This window comes from Prionailurus viverrinus, chromosome D1 (genome assembly GCF_022837055.1).
Source record: "Prionailurus viverrinus isolate Anna chromosome D1, UM_Priviv_1.0, whole genome shotgun sequence".
In the NCBI taxonomy this organism is placed as follows: Eukaryota; Metazoa; Chordata; class Mammalia; order Carnivora; family Felidae; genus Prionailurus; species Prionailurus viverrinus.
The window spans coordinates 82,402,630-82,423,582 of record NC_062570.1 but is presented as its reverse complement, the minus strand read 5'-3'; the positions used below and the strand labels follow the sequence as shown (position 1 = coordinate 82,423,582).

Sequence of the window (20,953 nt, the reverse complement as noted above, 5' to 3'; positions counted from 1 at the left end):
CAATGGCGTTTCGCAAGATTCTGCCTATACCTGACAAGTGATAAAAAGCATTAAGAACAATGGATCCTGGAAAGTTTGTTTTTTGTTATTTAATATTTACATTTTGGAATGGTTTATAGTTGAGTAAAGATTAATTTTCGGATTCAGTTTAGGTTAGCAAAGTAATGTGGTTCGTTTCAGTATTTTAGTTTGAGTAAGTTTGCACACTGCAAGATTTTCTTTTTAAGCTTAAGATGTAAATATAAAGTGGTGGTCCAAACCATAAAACATAGTACTTCAATAGATGCTAGTGGATAGCAGTCTGGATTGATTCACTTATATAGGTTTCATTCGCCCAAATCACTTGGAAGTTCTTTGGGGGTAGGAACACATCCAGGATTTCTCCTATCCCTATAGCACATGCTAAGTGGATACTTTCGAGTTAATTGGCAGAAATTTTCCAATGGGGGTAAGTAAATGTATTTACCTAGAACGCCCTAAGAACTAAGTCTTGAGATAAGTTTTAGCAGCTATGATAAGGTATGGCAAAGATTCCTAGAGGACTATGTCAGCATCCATTTCCCTCTTCTTCTCGAGGGATAGAGTTGAGATTTTTGTAGCTTGGCACTTTGTTGTTCAAAATGAAAGACTTTATTTACTGGTTCCACTGCAGCAAAATGGAGCCATGTAACTGAGTTCTGACCAATGACATATGGGTCAAAATATTACGTGGGACCTCTTGGAAAGCTGGCTTAAAATATGCTGACTTGAGCGGAACCTGGATGACTCAGTTGGCTGAGCAGCCAACTCTTGGTATTGACTCTGGTCATGATCTCGTGGTCAGGGGATCGCTGAGCATGAAGCCTGCTTGGGATCCTCTCTCCCTCTCTCTCTGCCTCTCCCCTGCTTGTGTGTGCATGCCCATACTCTCTCCCTAGAGAGAGAAAATAAATGAACAAATAAACAAACTTTAAGAAGAAAAAGATGCTGACTTGATTGGGAAGGGTGATTGTTACTTTTATGCAAAAACTTATTCTTTTTTTCTGGCTTGCAACTCACACATAATAACTGGAAGTCCTGCAGTTTTCTTAAATTGTGAGTAAATTCGATGATCAAAGCCATCGAGGATGGTGGTACATAATGACAGAAGCTGGGATCCCTAATGAAACTGTGGAGCTGTCACACTTGCCCTAGATTATCTATCTCTGGATTTCTTTTACTTATAAATTATTATTTATAATAATATTATTTTGGGCTTTCATGCTTTAAATTTTTTTAATGTTTATTCATTTTTGAGAGAGAGAGAGACACACAGCATGAGTCGGGGAGAGGCAGAGAGAGAGAGAGGGAGACACAGAATCCCAAGCAGGCTCCAGGCTCTGAGCTGTCAGCACATAGCCCGACGTGCAGCTCAAACTCATAGAATGCAAGATCATGACCTGAGCCGAAGTGGACACTTAAACAACTGAGCCACCCAGGTGCCCCTGGACTTTCATGTTTTTATGAAGCTGCATCCAATATTGACTGATACAAAAATACTTCATTGTAATTCAACAATATTTTTGAATGACTCATATGTGCTAGGTCAGTAGTTCTCAACAAAAGAGCACATCACAATACCTTCATAATTTTCAGAAAATGAAAATCTTCATGTCATACTCAAGACTTTCTGAATCAAAATTTACATGGTGGACTTTGGCATGAATAAAATTAAATATATACACACACTATTACATATGTCAACAAATTATATAAATATATGAATTAGATAGTTGTATTAATATATAATTATATATAATATATATTACATTTAGTATACATTATATGTATGTAACATATATGTATGTGTATATATACACATATATAGTTTTTCATACTATTCCCTTATATTCCTTTTTATTTCTGTAAGGTTGGTAGTAATTCTTGACTTTAGTAGTTTGAATTTTCACTCATTATTTCCTGGTCAGTTAGGCTAAAGTTTTGCCAACTTTGTCGATCTTTTCAAGAAACCCAGTTTTAGTTTCATTGATTTTCTTACTTGTTTTTATGTCTATTCTTTTTTCTATTCTATACTGGTTTTTGTTCTTTAATTCTATTTCTTGCTTGAAATGTTATTTTTCCTTCTTTCTACTTGCTTTGGGTTAGTTTACTCCTTCTTGAGTGTCTTAAGATAAAAGTTTAGGTTATTGATTTGAGGACTTTCTTCTTTTCCAATATAGGCATTTTTTAGCTATAAATTTCCCTCTAAACACTACTTTAGCTGCATCATGAATGTAATTTTAAAGTTCTGCAGAGAATTCTTGTGCATATACTTGGTGAGAATATGCTGTACTTTTTCGCAATCACAAAATTTTGGAGGCTGTGTGTGTGTGTGTGTGTGTGTGTGTGTTTCCAATTTCCAATGTGGTGCTAAACTTTAGAGTAGACAAAGCTTTTCTTACAAAGCAAAATGCCTTGGCTTGGGTTTGGTTGGATTTGCAGAAATGCCCTTGCTTGTAGCTCAAAGATTCCTTTCACAGCCTAATGTAAAAAGCAAGGGCATGTTTGTTTTTACTTGATTTTTCTCTGTGAAGTGAAGATTTCCTAGGCTATATGGGCCCTTCTTAAAGGGCCCTTTCAGTTGGAAGTTTCCTTCACTGTCTGTATTTCTACTAAGCATATTTTTTGGCAGCCCTGACACAATGTTTGTGTCCTGTGAGTAGAGGTCAGCTAGGAGTGAAAACTTCCTGTGCTACCATCAGTGCTTTCCCTTGGTCTGTGTACTTTGCTATTTGCCATGCTTTGTCCACAATTTGGCAGCACTATTACCCACTCTACGTGACAAATGACATCATTGCTATAATGAGAATTCCAAGCAGCACCACTGGATCAAAGCCCATCTGTGTGCCTGCTCCCACACTTGACAAAACAAATTCCAAATTCATTCAGCATGCCGGTGCCATTTAGTCACTGTGACATATCCCAAATTTTGGACTCTGTGCAAAAACCAATCTGTGCCCACAAAATTAATCATGGAACACATTTTATGACGTTTGACAACAACTTAAAAGGTTCTCATCTCTGGCAGGTGGCTCTGCCAATCTGCAAGTATGTGCATGACAAATTCTGAACAATATATTATGTGGCTGAAAATATATCATGCAGGATGCACACCCTGGAGAGAACCAGAGTGAGTCCAAACAATCCTGAGGTCTCAGGGACACATAAGCCAGACTGCTGTCTTGTGAAGGAAGGATGATGGCCCCAGGTACACACAGAAAGCCAAAGAAAAGGCAACAGCTCGTGTGCCAGTAAATGCTGAGAACATTGGCACAATCGCCTGTGTTGGCAGGACCAAGAGTTTGAGATGGCTAATTTAAGCGACAAGATCCTGGCAAACAGATTTATTTAGGGCAAGGGTGCGTCAGAAAGATGCCAGAAAAATACATCAATCTGTGCCTTTACATGTACTGTGGAGTGATGATGAAACAGTTGACATTAAAAAAGTAAACCCTTACACTTTAATATAATCCGCAGCTCATCTTCACAACAAGTAGGGTTTACTTTAGATCTCTGGTACTCCAGGATGGGGTTTTATGTTCTCATCTGAGATCTTCAACCAAGAGAATTTCTCTTCAACAGGTGTTCTTGAAGAGATCTTCCCATATGGCTGGGTTGAATTGATTAGATTCATGTTTTTATATATTGTTTAATTTATTTAAAAATGTAGGCTATTTGGCATTTGACAATATCATTCCCTTCAAATTAAGGAAGCCAATTATCTAAAATTTTACTTTACTGAGGAGCATATGACAGGATCTCCATTAGAAAAAGAAAATTCAGACTTTAATTGTTCTGATAGAACCCTTTGCTTAAGAGTAATATTTTACTCTGTAATAAGACATAATAACTGTTTTAAATATCTATCCTGTATAGTGGTGCATATTTGTGCACTAAAATGATAAAATAGCAATAAAACAGTGAGATGCAAAAAAAGAAAAACCCAAAAAGCAAAATGTTCCACTTGGGGGTGTCTGGCTTCCTCATATTACTTTCCATTTTCCACTTTCCTTCTCTAGACAGCTTCCTACCCCCAATTTTCCCCACCTACTCCCTTTTTTTTTTCTCTTACTGGATGCTGGCTTAGTACATTGTATTTGCAACATCTTGGGTTAGGAGAGCTTTCACAACCTGACAGCCTACTTAGGACTTTCATTCCTCATTCGAAGACAAAATTTGCCTAATTTAGCTTTCATGGGGATTTGTCTCAGAGTTCCTATTCTGAGTCTTCCTTTCCATCTCCGAGGCAGGAAGTAATATGAGGAAGCAAAAGGTGAAGAGTTCTTCCATAGGAAGAACAATTCTTGATTAGGAAGTGAGTCCTAATAACCTGGTGAGTCAATAACCTGATGAAGGCATAAAACTAAAAGCAGCACTTCCTTATTTGTGCTCACAATTGCCTCCTTTGAGACTTAGGGCAGCAATCTGTCCCCTCTTCTGGAAAATGAAGGAGCTGGACTCTAGTCTCTCTCAACTCCAGTAGTCAGGGATTTGTGACTTATGGAGTGATGTTTTAGGGTATCTCTCCTTACACAAAAACTGATTCTTCTCTTTTGTGCATTGAATACAAATGGGTTGTTAATTGGCTCATATTTTCCCTTCTCAGTAGCTCCTAAAACTTTTTTTCTTCCTTTCCTCTGCTTAAATAATGATCTGTAACTGTTCTGATTCCCAATTCTTAGAATGTGACTTTTAATCTTTCTATTTTCTCTGAAAACTTTTAGGATCTTCTACTTACCCCTGGAATTTTGAAATTTTATGATGATTATGTATGTTAAGAAACTACCAAGGACAAGGAAAGGATCACTCAAAAGGAGCAAACAATCTATAGTCTCAGTTACTGAGAATTGTTCCTGTTCCTGCCAGTCAAAATAGAATCACATAAGTTATGGGGAAGGGGTAAAGAACTTAGAAGGGTATTGACTCAGTAGTGGGACATAATTAGCCATACACAAAGGTTGAACTGGTTCTACCTAACAAAGCTTAAAATGAAGCCTCAAAGGACAAATTTTTTTTCAAGTATCCCATCTGCATTTCAAAAAAAATTTCAAAAATATTCATAGGGATACAAAAATATCAAGCACCCAAAAAAGTAAATTTCACAATGCTTGGCATGATTTTATATATATATATATATATATATATAATATATATATATATATCACGGGTCATGCGAGAAACAGGAAATTATGATCTGTAATGAAGAGAAAAATCAATCTATAGAAACAGTGCCAGAAATAGCACAGATGGTAGAATTAAGATAAAAACATTAAAATTGTTAACATAATAGCATTCTACATGTCCAAGAAGCCGTGGGAAAGGTTGGGCATGGTAAATAAGGACATGGAAGATTTAGAAACACACACACACCTCCTTAAATCTAACTGCCACAAATAAAAACTATAGCCTCTGAGATGAAAAGTGAACTATTGGGATTAAAAGAATATTAGATTTCAAAAAAAGGAAACACAGGGAAAGGCTTGAAAAAACAAAATGAATAGAGCACTAGGGAGCTGTAAGACAGCATTAGGCAATAGAACGTACATGAAAGTGGGGTCATCAAAGGAGAGGAGCTGGAGGATAGGGGAAGAGAAAATATATGAAAAAATAAGGGCAATGTCTGCATTTGTCTTGTTATGGTATTCTCAGTGCCTAGCAAAACACCTGGTAGGTATTAGACATTTAGCAAACATTGAAAATATTTGTGGCATAACCATAAGTAAAAGAGAAGCACATGAGTGTTATTGCAGGGTATAAGGACCATCAGGGACCAAGGGACAACAGTTTGAAAAAAGGGAAGCTTATTAGGGGCACCTGGGTGGCTCAGTCAGTTAAGTGTCCGACTTCGGCTCAGGTCATGATCTCTCAGTCTGTGAGTTAGAGCCCTGCGTAGGGCTCTGTGCTGACAGTTCAGAGCCTGGAGCCTGCTTCCGATTCTGGGTCTCCCTCTCTCTCTGTCCCTCCCCTGCTTGCTCTCTGTCTCTCAAAAAACAAAAACAAAAACAAAAATAAAAACAAAAAAAAAAAAAAAAGGGAAGCTTAGAAGTGGCACTTCTTTAGCAGACCTGGGGATGGGTTCAATTTGAAGGTGTATATGGTTTGAAGAATTGGAGGAGATGAACAAGGATATTCCACATGAGAACAACATGAATGAAGACTTGGAAGCAAGAATAAACATGGTTTTGAATATATCACCTCAACTAGAGAGGTGGTTGCACTTGAGGAATAATGAGAAATGAAGTTAAATGGGTAACTTAAGGGTCAGAGTATGCAAGCCTTTAGAAATAGGAAATGGTGGGGGAGAAACAATTGAAAGTTTCTAAACAGAAACTTTTGCTAATGAAATCAGGGTTCAAGGGAGAAAGAGTATAATCATGACATTCATGATGGCTTAGAAAAAATACTAGAGTGGAAAGAGTGGGCTGAGGACAATCAGGAAGTTAAAACGTTCCTATCATGAGGTGTTTAAACTGTATACGAAACCATCTAACACAGTATCAGCAGAGACTAGTGCTTGAATGAATGTCAGTGGAATCTATATACTGGACAAATTAATATTCCATTTCAATTAAGTACTAAAATTTTTCTTGGTTCATTAATTTTCAGAAGTGGCCCTAAGAAATCTGTAATGCATTAAGCAAATTTGCTTCATATCTCATTTACATAAGATTTTGGATCATCTTTTTAAAATTGTTCTCTGTGGTGCAATTGTTCCTTGTTCTCTTGCTTACCCAGGTGTTTCATGTTTTTTGTACTTTCCATCCTTAACTCTCAAACAGATTGGCAGGGGAGGCTCGTGCCCTGATTTTTAAAGTTAAAACGATGCCGCCACAAAAAGAGACTGTATTCCGTTACCTATTTGTCACAGAATCCCAGAACTTAAGAGTGGAAAAGACCTCGGAGATAGGACCCGTCATCGCACAGATAGGGAAACTGAGGACGAAAGGGGTTAAGGGAGCATTCCAGACTCAGAACCATTAATGGTCAAGCCCGGAGAAAAATCCAGACTTTCACTTGGAGCCAAGGGTTCTAAGCGAGTGGGACAAGGCTTGAATCTGAGGCAGGGAGCAAGAATCGGGAAAGGCGCTTTTTCCACCTTCCGAAGCCGGGGCATTCGCTACCCCCGGGACCGCGGAAGACGCTGCGTAAGACTAACCTTGAGGGCATAGAGCCCAGGTAGCCTCCACCACTCTCTAAGCCACAGGTCCTACTCTCGCGATACTGGCAGGCCGTTTCCCTGCCAGCTCCTGCTAAGCCCCGCCCCTCCACCGCAGCCCTATGTCGTCATTTCCTGTGGGTCTGCAGGCAAAGGGAGAAGATGGCGGCGCTGGGGGAACCTGTGCGGCTGGAGAGGGGTGAGTGCGGCCGAAGCCGGGACCGAGGTGGGCGGAGGGGGTGGAGGAGTGCCGCGTGGCCGGAGGGGAGGAGGGGCGACCCAGGCTCCGAGATCCGGATCCAGGTGCCCCTCGCGCCAAAGTCGCTGCTCCTGGAGGGCGCTTGCGGTCCCCTGACTGATACTCAGACCCCTGCTCTCTTCACATGGATTGTGCCGGGGCACAGCACAGTTAAATACCAGCTGTCCGCCTTCGTAGACACACGCCGCAGACGCGCTCCCTAGGTGCGCACGGCAGACCCGGCGGCCTGAGACATGTCAACCCCAGAAGCAAACATCACACGCCCAGTTCGGAGAGACTACATGCACTGCCCTTACTTATGCGCGCACAAATCCGGTGTCCCCGGTCTCACCCCCACACATTGCAGACATCCCGGACACACAGCGCATTCACCACAGAGTCGTCCTTATTTATGCACAAACTCCGTCATTACTTTAACCACAACCTCACTTGTGTTTGTTTTGGGCTGTTTCCTGGCTTTGGTGCCCCTCCCAGGTACCGAGAGGTGCTTTAAATACCATCCTACTGATTTGGTCCTCGGAAGAATGTTATATAACTATTTGGAATAGTGAGCGGTAGGTTGTAAAATACTTGAACGTATAGCCTTATTCCATCTTTACAAACCTTACAACTGCTAACTGTGGCTGGTTGCTTGCTTTTTAGAGCAGACTGTCAAGGAAAGTAAAATCTGTTCTGCTGAGTAATTAGATACCGAAGAGCCAGTGAAAATATATGACTGTGCTCCTGTCAGGGTCCTGTTACAGAGTTTCAGCATTCCACCCTTCCCTTCCCAAAACCTTTATTTCAAGGCAATTGCAAGCATGCTTTTGACACATCAGTATTAGATGTCATTGGTAAGTCAAAAACAAACAACATTTTGAGTGCTGGTGGTAAACAAAATATAGGGTGGAGATTGTAGATATCTTCCGAGTATTAACTCTTGCGGTTACAGCCTGAATATTAAGTAACTTCCGCTCCAAAAAGGAAATATATTTTTGGAATTATTGTATTTAGAGAAACCTCTTTCCTCATACCTTCACACAAATAAATGCTCACTTAACATTATTTTTTCCTGATGGTGTTCACTATTTGTAAGCCTCTTTATAAATGACATTGCTTCCCTCCAGCCCACCAGACCATTAATTAAAGCATCATTTTTGACAGAGGAGTAGCTACTCTGGGAAGAATTACTAAGTTAGGCTTAAGACTGTGACATCTCCCTCCTGAGCACAATGGCACTGTGCTTTGTAGATGGGAACAAATCTGTTCGTTGTTAACAGGAGTAGGTGTTTTGTTTTTTGTTTTTTTTTTGAAAGCCAGTCGTAGGATTCTAACATGTTGGCGGTCTTTTGTGTTTTTAAGTGCAGCACAAAATGTGAAACTTCACCTCTGGCATTTAGGTTTGGTAGTCATGGCTTTTTTTGCTTTTTCAGAGTTCTTTACAGTTCCACAGTAGAATGCTCAGCAACTTAGTAGGATGAATTACTAGAGGTTGCCATTTAGCTGGATAAGAAAGATTACATCATCTGTTTCTTATTTAGGATTCTCTTTAGCAAATTCTATTAACAAACACTTCCAATAACCCTACAATTTAAAATTAGTGCATATGATCAAGATCGTGAATGTTTTCTAAATCATCCAAATATGATTCAGTGGAATAGCTTTGAGCACATGTTAGGTACAGTTTAGGTTCAGTAAAGAGTTTTTTTCATTTCGTTTCAATTTTTTGTTAATTGGAAATATTTATATAGCTTACATATTGTAATTTTGTAAGTCAAAATAATCAATGAACCAAAAGCTCCCATTCATCAGTCATTCATTCTAGTGGTGCAATAATCAGAAGGGGGAAAGTCTGATTCCATTGCATTTGATTAATATCAGTTTAAGCTTTTATGATCTGAAGTTGAAAAATCTACTTCTTTCTTCACTATATTTATTGCTAGTTTTGTAGTATTATACACAAAGAAGGCCATATTAATTCTATAAAGAAAAAGTTCCAGACTTGTGGTATAATATAAAGTTCAGAACTTCTTCCATTTTAAAAGGAGGCAAAGAATAATAAAATAATAGGTACTGTAGCCCTCTGGGGTACAAAAACAGTTAAGAAAAAAAAGTCAAAATACAGAAAATTACAGTGTTTTAACATAACTTGGAATCTTACAAAATATCTTAATTCATAAAATACATTTCCCAATATGCCTAATATATTTGTACAAACATGTACCACCTCTTAAGATTTCTTAGGATTAATTGGTGCCAAGGGAACATAATATTTATGCTTGCTACATACCAGACCCTTTTCCATGCTTTTTTTGGTTTAGTTGTAAAGTAATTCTTATAAGGAAGGTACTGTTACTTCCATTTTACAGTGGAGAAACTGAGACATGCACATTAGGTAACATGCCCAAGATCACACAGATAATATTGAGACCAGATTGGCAAAACTTTTTATTTTTCTGTTTTGTAAATGTATGTATTTGGTTGAACTTGTCTTAATTAAAACAGTGTGTTAATGATCCTGAGTTGAAAAGAGGCCACAGTTAATTTATTCCTTTATACCATTGTTACTGTGTCCCTGCCACTAAGTGCATCTGTTATTGAAAGTTCATATCTACTTACAAATTGTGATTTTCTTTGGAAAATGAAAAAGGATTTCACTAGCACACAGTGTTTTGTACTACTCAAAGCTTTGATTACTAATCATGATAGGTACCTTTTTTTGACTAACTACTTTCAGATAGAACTGTCTGCTTTTTGAAGCAGTACAATGTTCATGTGTCTATCACATTTGAACCCATCTTTTCCTGTGACATTTAGAATTTTATATTCAGTTTTCCTGTCTCTCAAAGATACTATTTTCCAGATCTTGCATGTGTGCATTAATATTTGATCCTAATCTACATAAAAGCATTCTCAGATTTTACATTCCCTCTCTCATATGTGTATTCATGTAACCCCATCCCCAACACACACACAAGCTCACACTCTTACACACTTTTCCCCTCCATATTCTACATATTTCTAGTTAATCCTTGAGGATTGAATCCTGTTACAAGGCATTTAGAGAATATTCAGAGAAAATATGTGTGTGTGTTTAATTCTAGATATTTGTAGAGCAATTGAATTGTTGGAAAAACTGCAAAGGAGTGGAGAGGTCCCACCACAGAAACTTCAGGCTTTACAAAGAGTCCTTCAAAGTGAATTCTGCAATGCTGTAAGAGAGGTGAGTGAATGGGATTAAATTTACTAAAAACGTGAGTTAATTAGGTAAGATAGTAGTCTGAAATTTGGGTTTAGAAGTTTTTAAGAAAACAAACTTTAGAAAAATACTAGAACTGGGGCACCTGGGTGGCTCAGTTGGTTATGCATCCGACTCGTGATTTCAGCTCAGGTCATGATCTCATGGTTTGTGAATTCGAGCCCCACGTTGGGCTCTGTGCTGACAGTATGGAGCCTGCTTGGGATTCTCTTTCACTCTCTCTCTGCCCCTCCCCTGCTTACGCTTTCTTTCTCTCAAAATAAATAAATAAATTTAAAAATCCTTTGATCTTATTTAAAAAAAGGAGAAAAAAAAAATTAGACCCTATCTCTCTCTCTCTTGAAAAAAGTATATTGTTAAGTATATTTAAAAAAAAGCATATATGTTAAGTATAACATACAATGTTATATTAGTTTCAGGTATACAGCATATTATCCACCAGTTCTATTTATTATTCAGTGCTCACCACAATAAGTGTAGTCACCATCTGTCATCAAACATGTTGTTACAATACTAAGACTATATACCCTATGCTATACTTTTCATGTCTATGACTTATTTTATAACTGGAATTTTGTACCTCTTCATTTGTGGGGATTTTGAGTGGAAAAACATTTTACTGGATGCCTGAGTGGCTCAGTTGGTTATACGTCTGACTTCAGCTCAGGTCATGATCTCATGGCTTATGAGTTTGAGCCCCGCATCGGCTCTGTACTGACAGCTCAGAGGCTGCAGCCTGCTTCTGATTCTGTGTCTTCCTCTCTCTCTGCCCTTCCCCTGCTCGCACTCAGTGTCTGTCTGTCTGTCTCTCACTCACCTCACTCCCTCTCTCAAAAATAAACATTAAAAAAATATACTAATAATAATATTTTACCGGGATGCATAACTTTGCCTAAAACTTTAACACACTCCTTAACTTGACTTAGAACTCAAACGTGGTATATTCTGAGATTTTAAATCATGATGATAACTTTGGGTTTCACAGGTATATGAACATGTCTATGAGACTGTGGACATCAGTAGCAGTCCTGAAGTGAGAGCTAATGCAACTGCAAAGGTAGTTGTTGTTGTTTTTTTTTCCATTTACTAAAAGAGACTTCATTATAAATGAGACGTTTAGGGGCACCTGGGTGGCTCAGTTAAGTGTCCGATTCTGTCTCCCTCTCTCTGTGCCTTCCCCACTCGTGTGTGCCCGTACTCTCACTCGCTCTCTCAAAAATAAAAAAACGTAAGTGAAAGGTTTAAAATGTGTAGTTACTAGATATTTGATAGGCTAATTTTGAAAACTAACATGTAGTATTTTTTGAGCCACACTAAACTTCTCAAGTATTAAGACAAGACATTTTTTATTGGCTTTACAGGAGATATTTTATCATGCAGTTTAGATAATGCATTAAAAATACACTTGCAGGGGCGCCTGGGTGGCTCTGTTGGTTAAATGTCTGACTTCGGCTCAGGTCATGATCTCGCAGTTTGTGAGTTCAAGCCCCGCGTCGGGCTCTGTGCTGACAGCTCAGAACCTGGAGCCTGCTTCGGATTCTGTGTCTCCCTCCCTCTCTGCCCCTCCCCTGTTCATGCTCTGTCTCTCAATAATAAATAAATGTTAAAAAAGTTAAAAAAAAACCACACTTGCACACAAATAATAATATACCTGTTGGTGCGCCGGGGTGGCTCAGTCAATTAAGCGTCCAACTCTTGGTTTTTGACTCAGGTCATGATATCATAGTTCATGAGTTCGTGTCCACCTTAGGCTCTGCTCTGACAGGAGCCTTCTTGGAATTCTCTCTCTTCCTTGCTCTCTGCCCCTCCCGCATGTCTCTGTCTCTGAAAATGAATAAATATTAAAAAAATATACATGTAATACATATTTGTTATATATGATATGCATATATCATGTACATTTTCAAAAAAATTCTGAGGTATATATTATCCTGACTTTATTGGTGAGGAAGCATTATATTAGGTTATTTTTCTCAAATCACACAAATAGTAAATGGTAGAACTGGGTACTCCCCTAGGTTGCTCTTTGCTTTTCTCCTTTGCCTGAACTCTGCAAATATAGGGGTAATGTCACTAATAGGTTAGCTCTTCAGAGCTGCATATGGCAAGTTTTATGTGCTTTTCTGCACCAGTGGTTTCCTCCGATATTTCCAGAATTGACCTCGGTGTCCATCATATCTTGTTTGAATAAACTAGTATCAGCAGTAAGTGATTTATACTAGAATTAGTCATTAGTAGGTAATTTTGCCTTAATAATTACCGATCCTTAAAGAAAATACTGGATTCTCTGTTGAATGTAAACACTTAAACATGTGAGTATAGTTTAGAAGAGTATAAAAAAGACATGGAAACTTGGCTTGAAATTCTAGAGTTACATGACCTCACGACTTCCTGAATTTCTGAGCCTTAGTTCTATTTGTAAAATGGGGCTTCTTTCAGAGCTTGGAACCTAATGGTATTCAACAAATCTTGATTTCCTTCCTCTGCCCCTTCCCATTTTTGCTCATGCACCTTGATCTATTTACGAAAAATCGTACCAGATTACTTAATTACCTGCTTTTAAAAGCAGAAAGAAACCAAAAATCTCAACTTTGTGTTAGAATTAGTGTAGGTTAGTCTAAATTTGAAAGTTTTAAAGATGTGATGTGACTCTGTTTTCATCTTCTGTGGGGTTTTAGGAGTAACTGGGTAGTTGACTAAAGCAACAAAAAAAGTTCACGTTCGTTATATGTATCCTTCTTTTTCTCAATATTGAATTATTTCTTTAATTAGTTATTTAGTATATAGTACAGATAGTAACAGCAGCCCAAATGATTGCATATAAAGACACCTACCTCCTTACAGGTTATTATGTAGATAGGTTGTGCCTTGCACAGACTCCTAAAGGAGCCAGTTTATCCAGCCCAAAGCCCAGGGCTGCTGGCATGCCAGGGAAGGGGTTTTCTCTGTAACATGCACCAGTGTTCATCTGCCAAGCAAGCCTGCACGCCAGTTGCTGCAGAGAAGTTCTGGGTGCTGGGTGGACTGAGTGGCCTGGACAGTCTTAACACCTCCTGCATAGGCCCAGGGTATGCTTTCTGGTCATCATCACCCCATCCACTCAGCTTACCTTCTCTTTCAAACTGCCAGTGAACTTGTGAGCATTCAAACATCAAAAGCGTGTACCTCAAAAGTAGTTTTAAAAAAGAGACAAAAGAACTGAAGCAAACAAAGATCATATTTGTAACTATGTGAAATTCTTTTCGAGGCTACTGTCGCTGCATTTGCTGCCAGCGAAGGACATTCCCATCCTCGAGTTGTTGAACTACCAAAAACAGAAGAAGGCCTTGGATTCAATATTATGGGAGGCAAAGAACAAAACTCTCCAATCTATATCTCTCGAATAATTCCAGGTGGAATTGCTGATAGACATGGGGGTCTCAAGCGAGGAGATCAACTTCTTTCTGTTAATGGAGTGGTATGGATGAATTTTATTTCTACTTGTAGTAATGCATTGTAACCACATGGGGGTATATTTGAGTTACAGAAACCAAAGATGTTGAGGGGAAAACCAAAGCCGCTTTGTAGTTTAGAAATCCCTTGAGGGAATCCTGGGCAGTACTATTTAGTACAGTGATACTTTTTAAAGCACTTTAAGTGTGTTTTGCTTCTTTTCCAATGTAAATGAGCAACGCTTAGTGTGATTTTTATGAAGTAATTAAGCTCTTTAGTAGTTACGGCAGTACATTAAATTAGAGAAGTCCGCCCTCATTTTCGTACAGAATGCCAGCTGCTTAATTTACTTGGGACCTAGTGAGGTAATAGGGCATATATATTGGTATCGGGAACAATTATTTGGAACTTAAAACCCAGTTGCTGGATTTGATTTGGCAGAGGATTTCACACCGATTAAAATGATAGAACCAGGTTATTTTGTAGGCTTATAGTGTTGTGATGATACAACATTAAAATTCTTTTTACTTTTATGTTTTTTAAACATTTTTGCATTTTGAGCTGCTTACAAAACCTGGATACTAATTGTGTGTATGCCTGTTTTTCCCCAGAGTGTTGAAGGAGAACATCACGAAAAAGCTGTGGAACTGCTGAAAGCAGCTCAAGGAAAGGTTAAGTTAGTAGTACGGTACACACCCAAGGTCCTCGAAGAGATGGAGTCGCGCTTTGAAAAAATGAGGTCAGCAAAACGCAGGCAACAGACCTAATGCAATTCAGAACTTTATATTCCATTTTGCTTTTAGCTAGAAAAGTTTTACTTGTGACCTACTGATGGCCGCAGTGCCAACGATTGTAAAAAACAAACAGAAACTTCCCATGAGATCCTCCTTGCCATTTTATAAACACCTATTTTAACATCGTTTATGGTTCCAGAGATGCATACACTTTTTTCTGACAAGAAAAAGTGAAAGGTGATGAGGGCAATTCTGTCCTGCTGTTTTTACAGGCCTTTTTCAAATGCAGATTTTGTCATAAAGTTGTTATAGATTTTTAAAACTGGTTTTTTAATATTAAAATGTACTTTTACATTCTCAATCTTTTTTTAGAAAAAAAAGTTTTCTTCATTTGGCTGCTTATTTAAAAATAACAATTCTCCAATTCTTTTTTTGCTTACTCTATTTTTTTTAACCTGTAAAATTTCTTTACCGTTTTCCAAGAAATTAAACATAACAGTCTTAGCTACAGCAGTTCATTACACTATCAGTGTTAACACCACTGCTGCATTTTGTACTTTGAACACATGCATAATATATATAATCAATGGTAAATCATAACTCAACAGTGGAAATTTTTTACTTTTATTTAAACATAATGTATAATGAATATTCATTTATACTGATTTATAAAAGTTTTTAAACACTGAAACAATCATTGCTAAAATATATATTCTTTCATAATATTTGAGCAGTGAGGCAAGAGGATGTGATTTGATTGTTGGCATTACTGATCACATCTTTTTATGTTCAACAATATATCATAAATTACAAATGCAAAAACAGGTTCAGGTTTCATTTTTTTGCAAATTTTTTTAATGCTATTCATTCTTATTTAAATATATTTCTTATATTTTGGTTTTTCCATTCCTAGGGATGAGCCAGTTAGATTGTGTTGGGAAGTAGCAGAAGCAAAGACGAAAAAGTAATACCTTTAACCTCACTAGCCTCAAGAGTTACACACTCTTTACTAGCTCACCTTAAAGAGTTGATTTTAGATAGGAAGAAGATAGAAGGATATACTTAAAATATAGAGAAATTATGAGGCGATATATTCATAAGAATCTGCAGGCTCTTAGTCAAAATGAATAGGAACTCATTCATATTGAAATGGTTGAATTTAGAGATGTGATCTTTGAAATGATGGGAATTCTGAGAGATACTTTCATTCGTCCACTGGATGTCACTCTTACTGAAAGGCAGCTACTAGTGTAGGACTATGACTGAGGTCTTTTTAAAGGTGGAAATTAAGAGTTGAGGTTCATTTTCAGTCACAATTTACAGGAAGATTTGTACAATTTTTAAGAATTTTATGTGACAGATGCTAAAAAGAAGATAATGGGTTGAAATATATAAGGAATTTAGCCTAATTACTGACCCTGTGTAAAAAGTGGGCATTTTGTAACATTCCTTCAGGAAGAATAGAAATGTATACCTTTTCCTGCATGTTTGTGAGCACTGTGAGTCTTACAAGATTATTCCAGTTTTCAATGATTTTCAGAATAAAAGTCAATCAACATTGTTATTTATCATTTAGGTATTGAACACTGGATTGCATGGTCGAATGTGTCTTTAGTCCATTACAAAACGTGCTTGTATTGGTAGGATCATGTTGTTAAATTGTGTATTTTCAAAATTAATTGATGTTTTTAAAATGTTGAGACCAAAGTAGAGTAGAATTATGAATTTATTTTAATTTAATTGTAAAGTTATTAGAGGTATTTGTTGTAGAGCTTTACCTATTAAAGAGAGATATTGGTGCATATAAAAACAGTAATATTATTATGCTCGTATTCTTGCATTACAGGGTAAGTAAATCCTGACGAAATCTTATTTTTAGTATAGCTACAGCTGTAGTAGCTTGCAAGGGCGTGTCAACATTTCATTATAAATTATAGCTTCCTGGTTCAGTATCTCCGCTGTTTCAGAACTTTCAGCCAAGTTCAGTCTTTTTTGGTGTTGAAACTTAGTAAGTTGAGTAAGCTATTTTTTTTCTCTTCTACAGTAATCCACAATCTGTTCTTTGTGTGGGTTGGCACTTATTTATAATTCTTAAAATAAGGATAGCTTAAAGGAGCCAAATACAGTAGTTTGCTTGCTACTGTTGAGCATGAGTAGCAGTAGTTTGTTTTCGTTAATGCAGTTTTCAGAGTGTATCCCAGAATTTTAAATCTCGACCATAGAAAAATTCGGTCATTTGGTGGCAGAGATGTACAGTACTGGTCTCGTATATAGTGAGGAGATGAAGGGAGTTGTCATCTTATAAATAAATGTATGACTCATGAACATAACTAGGCACATAGTAAGTATATAATAGGTGTTTGATTTGTAAATTATAAACTACTCAATTTCCATTTATTTTCTTGGTATTTCAAAATGGGTTGAGTCAGTGATTCTCAGCCTTAGCCACACGTTAGAACCCCTGCAGAGCTTTAAAAACTATTAGTATATGAGTCCCATTCTGTATCAAGTTAGATGAGAATCTCTGAGGGTGGGGCCAGATACTTATTTTTTTAAAGCTTTCCAGTTGGTTCTAAAGGACATCTGGGTAGAGAACCACTTGTTTTCCCCTTTATAAAATGCTCTAATCACACTGCTGTCGTGAACTTAAATTCTAATGGGAAAAACACAGTTAAGTGCGTAATATATTTGGAAGTATCAGAATAGAAAGAATTTACAGCTACTGACTGTTAAGTAGTCGCAAATATAATAATCGGTTATCTTTTTTAGTAATTTCTTTAGGAATAAAAGGTACTTGGCATTCATTATTTGGGAAGTGATTATAGTTTACCTTTTATCTTTTTTTTTTTTTTTAATCTGCCAGTAGTTTAAATGTAAGATTTTAATGTCTGTCATCTTTCTGCCCCCTTTGCATTTAAAACTTACAGAAATGAATGTGTATTGGTTGAGAAAGCATGTTTAAAAACTGCAGATGAGAAATACTGTCATTGGTTATTATGTGCTGTTTTAATATGGCCACTTTATCCATTAGTATACTAGATTATAATGGCCTAGTTCTTTGGAGGTTGAGAATTCAGATGTGTTTTTAAAATCATTGTCTTCCTCTACTAAATTTTTTAGTTATTTTGTTCAAGTACTTAAGTAGTTTGGCTCAAGTACTTTGTTTACAATTAAAATGGATATTATAGCATTTAGTAGAAGAAATGGCTATGGCTTATCTGAAAAGAATGTCAGCATGACTTGGTGTAGACTTAAAAGAATACATGTTGTGAATATTTTATAATGTGGAATGATCACTGAAATATCAAGGACTCTGGTATTGTATTTCCTGAATAAATGTATGTTTATGACTTTTCTAACTTACATTTTGTTGTCTCTCCTAACAATCTGGTTTTACACTTTTTATTGTCCAAAATTTCACTAATTGTGTTTCTTCAACAGCTATTGCAGTTCTGTAATGGTTAAATAGTGGAAAAAACCCAAATTGCTTGTTCATTAATTTTCAAGAACTTGCAAACTAATTTGTATCTGGACATAGTTTTTAAAAATATTATCAAACAGTATGCTTCTACTTTAATTCCTGACTGTGAAGCAAAGAAAAATACCCACAATGGATTTAACACTTTTTCAGTAGATGACTTCATTTATTACCAACTTAATTCTGATTCTAAGATATATTTGAAATAAACTTGTATTATATTCTTGTTATTTGGATTTGAAAAAAAATTGGTATAACTACACAATAAATGTGTTTCTGAAAACTCTGTATAAAATAACTTAAATAAGGTAAAAACACAATCTGTGGTGGTTACTGGAGTGAAACTTTGAATTCCTATATTTTGCTTTGTCTTTCATAAAATATAACTATAGAAAAAATTCTCTTGTGTTATTTTGGGAGAGGCAATTTGACGTGTGATTGACAGCACAGCATCTGCAGGCCAACTATCCTAAGTGCGAATCCTAGATCCACCATTACTATGTAATCTTACATAAATTACTCCTCTATGCCTTGGTACTCTCATCTGTCATGTGTAATAAGATCTTAGTAATTGTTAGGTCATTATCCGTAAAACTCTTATTTAGAAAGGTGCCTGGCATAGTAAGTGCTACTTTTGTTTGCTATTATTTGCATGTAAAAGCTTCAGGGACCTTATTAGCTGAAGGAAGACATGTGGCCACATAATTAAAATTGCAACTTCTTATTTTTGATGCCTAGGAAACAGATAAATTATGCTTGAAAACTTTATAAGGAATGAGACTCAAGGAATTTTCAGATTTCTGTCCACTGGATCAAAGAAGCTAATGAGATTCTAAAATTTGTCGTGTTTTGGGGTCAGAGGGTTGAGGCCACGTTGAGAATGAAAATCATACAAAGTTCAAGTAAGTGATTTGTTCAATCAGAAAAGCAATTTGTAGGAAGGATATGAGCTAGCTCTAGAGACAGTGGATTGCTGGAATGGGTGTCAGACAAATATAAGGCATGATTCATCATGAATTTTTTAAATGCATGAAAATGTACCAAGCCACAAGGAGTACAACAAAAAGCATTTATTGTTAGCACTCCGTTTCTTCAAAATGTTTGTAAGCCGGAATACCCATTCTCTGAATCTTTACATTCTGGTTTTGTTACATTCACTATCGTTAATCATTCTGATTTTAATTAAAGAAGTGGTGACCCAGTTTTTTGTACATTTTATATATTTGGTGGCAGATAACCTCTACATGCTGGAATTTTTAAGACTTACTTTATATAGTAAGCAAAAGGTAAATTCATACAGAACCCATTTGTAAATTGTATTCCTTCAATTTTAATTTTTTTTAAAGAGGGCAGTGCTTGATGTCAACAAGGTATGTGTGAGAGCTCCCCTGAGTCTTATCAATTACAGAAGTATATTTTGGACAGTCAAGATTTAGTCCTTTAAAAATGTGTGTGTGTGTGTGTGTGTGTGTGTGTGTTTAATGTTTTCTCTAGGGAAGGAAGTGTGGATGAATTCTAATTTGTTAAGAGTCTCCAGAATTGAAACCAACATGATAAAAAGAAAATTTAGCTATTGGCTGCTGCTAAGCTCCCCTTATTTGGCCCTTATTTGGCAGTTATGGAAAGTAATTCTAATCAGAGGATAACAAAAACCCAAACTTTAATTTTGTTTTTTATTTGGCAAAAAATGGAATCTGAAAGCATGAAATAGGGGCAGATGTTTATTTCTGGTATCTCTTACTTGACCTAGATTTGAGCCCAGAGTTTAGATGCTATCCAAGTTTGACTTTGGATTTTAAGGTGTTATAGACTGAATTGTGTGCCTCCCAAAAAAGATACCTTGGAGCCTAACCCCTGGTACCTCAGAATGTGACCTTTTTTGGAGATGGAGTCTTTACAGAGTTAATTCAGTTAAAGTGAAGTCATTAGGATGGAACCTAATCCAAAATGGTGAGTGTTCTCATTAAAAAGAGAGAGAAATTTGAATACAGACACACAGGGAGAACACCATGGGAAAATGAATGGGGTGATGCTTCTACAGACCAAAGAACACCAAAAAAAGCCAGCAAACCACCAGAAGCAAGGAGAAAGGCATCAACAGATTTCTCCCTCACAGTCCTTAGAAGGAAACAAACCTGTGGACGTGTTGATCTTGGATTTTAGTCTACAGAACTGTGAGAACAAATTTCTCTTATTTAAGCCACATAGTTTGTAGTACTTTATTACAGCAGCCCTAGAAAGCGAATACGCATGAGAATCCTTTGTTTTGGTGGCTTCACCACCAAAAATAGGTACAGAAGCAAAATTAAATGTGACTTCTCCCATGTGTGATAAAAAGGTGTCAAAGTGGTTTTGACTAAAAGAGAATGATATTCCTCACCTTTGAGGGTGGGGGGAATGCTGAGTTCTTTGTTTTCTGTATTTGAAACACTTCCTTAGACTCATATGCAGATGTTATTGAGCTCGTATATCCAAATGGCCACCTGGCCTTAACTGTCCCCTCCGAACTTCGCTTTTTCCTTAGTTTAAGCTTGCCAGTTGTTACCTGGCTGCATCTTTCTCAATTGAAGGACTTTGTAGGAGTTGGCAGTGGCAGGAGAAGATTTAGCACTGAGGAGAGACTTTGTGCACCAGCCCT

At 37.0% G+C, this 20,953-nt stretch overlaps 1 protein-coding gene and 1 long non-coding RNA gene across 2 annotated transcripts in view; one reads left to right on the top strand and one right to left on the bottom strand.

Annotated features, from left to right (window-relative positions):
• Positions 1 to 7,256, bottom strand: part of LOC125177202 (uncharacterized) — a 37,102-nt gene extending 29,846 nt beyond the window's left edge. The window contains exon 1 of the long non-coding RNA XR_007156534.1: positions 7,175 to 7,256. This is a non-coding gene — a long non-coding RNA (uncharacterized LOC125177202). The remainder of the gene's footprint in view (positions 1 to 7,174) is intronic.
• A 52-nt stretch (positions 7,257 to 7,308) lies between these two features.
• Positions 7,309 to 18,200, top strand: LIN7C (lin-7 homolog C, crumbs cell polarity complex component). The gene is made up of 5 exons (XM_047823424.1): positions 7,309 to 7,373; positions 10,517 to 10,635; positions 11,657 to 11,728; positions 13,919 to 14,128; positions 14,715 to 18,200. The coding sequence occupies exons 1-5, from the start codon at positions 7,337 to 7,339 to the stop codon at positions 14,868 to 14,870; spliced, it is 594 nt and encodes a 197-aa protein (XP_047679380.1). The 5' UTR covers positions 7,309 to 7,336; the 3' UTR covers positions 14,871 to 18,200.
• Positions 18,201 to 20,953: the final 2,753 nt, after the last annotated feature.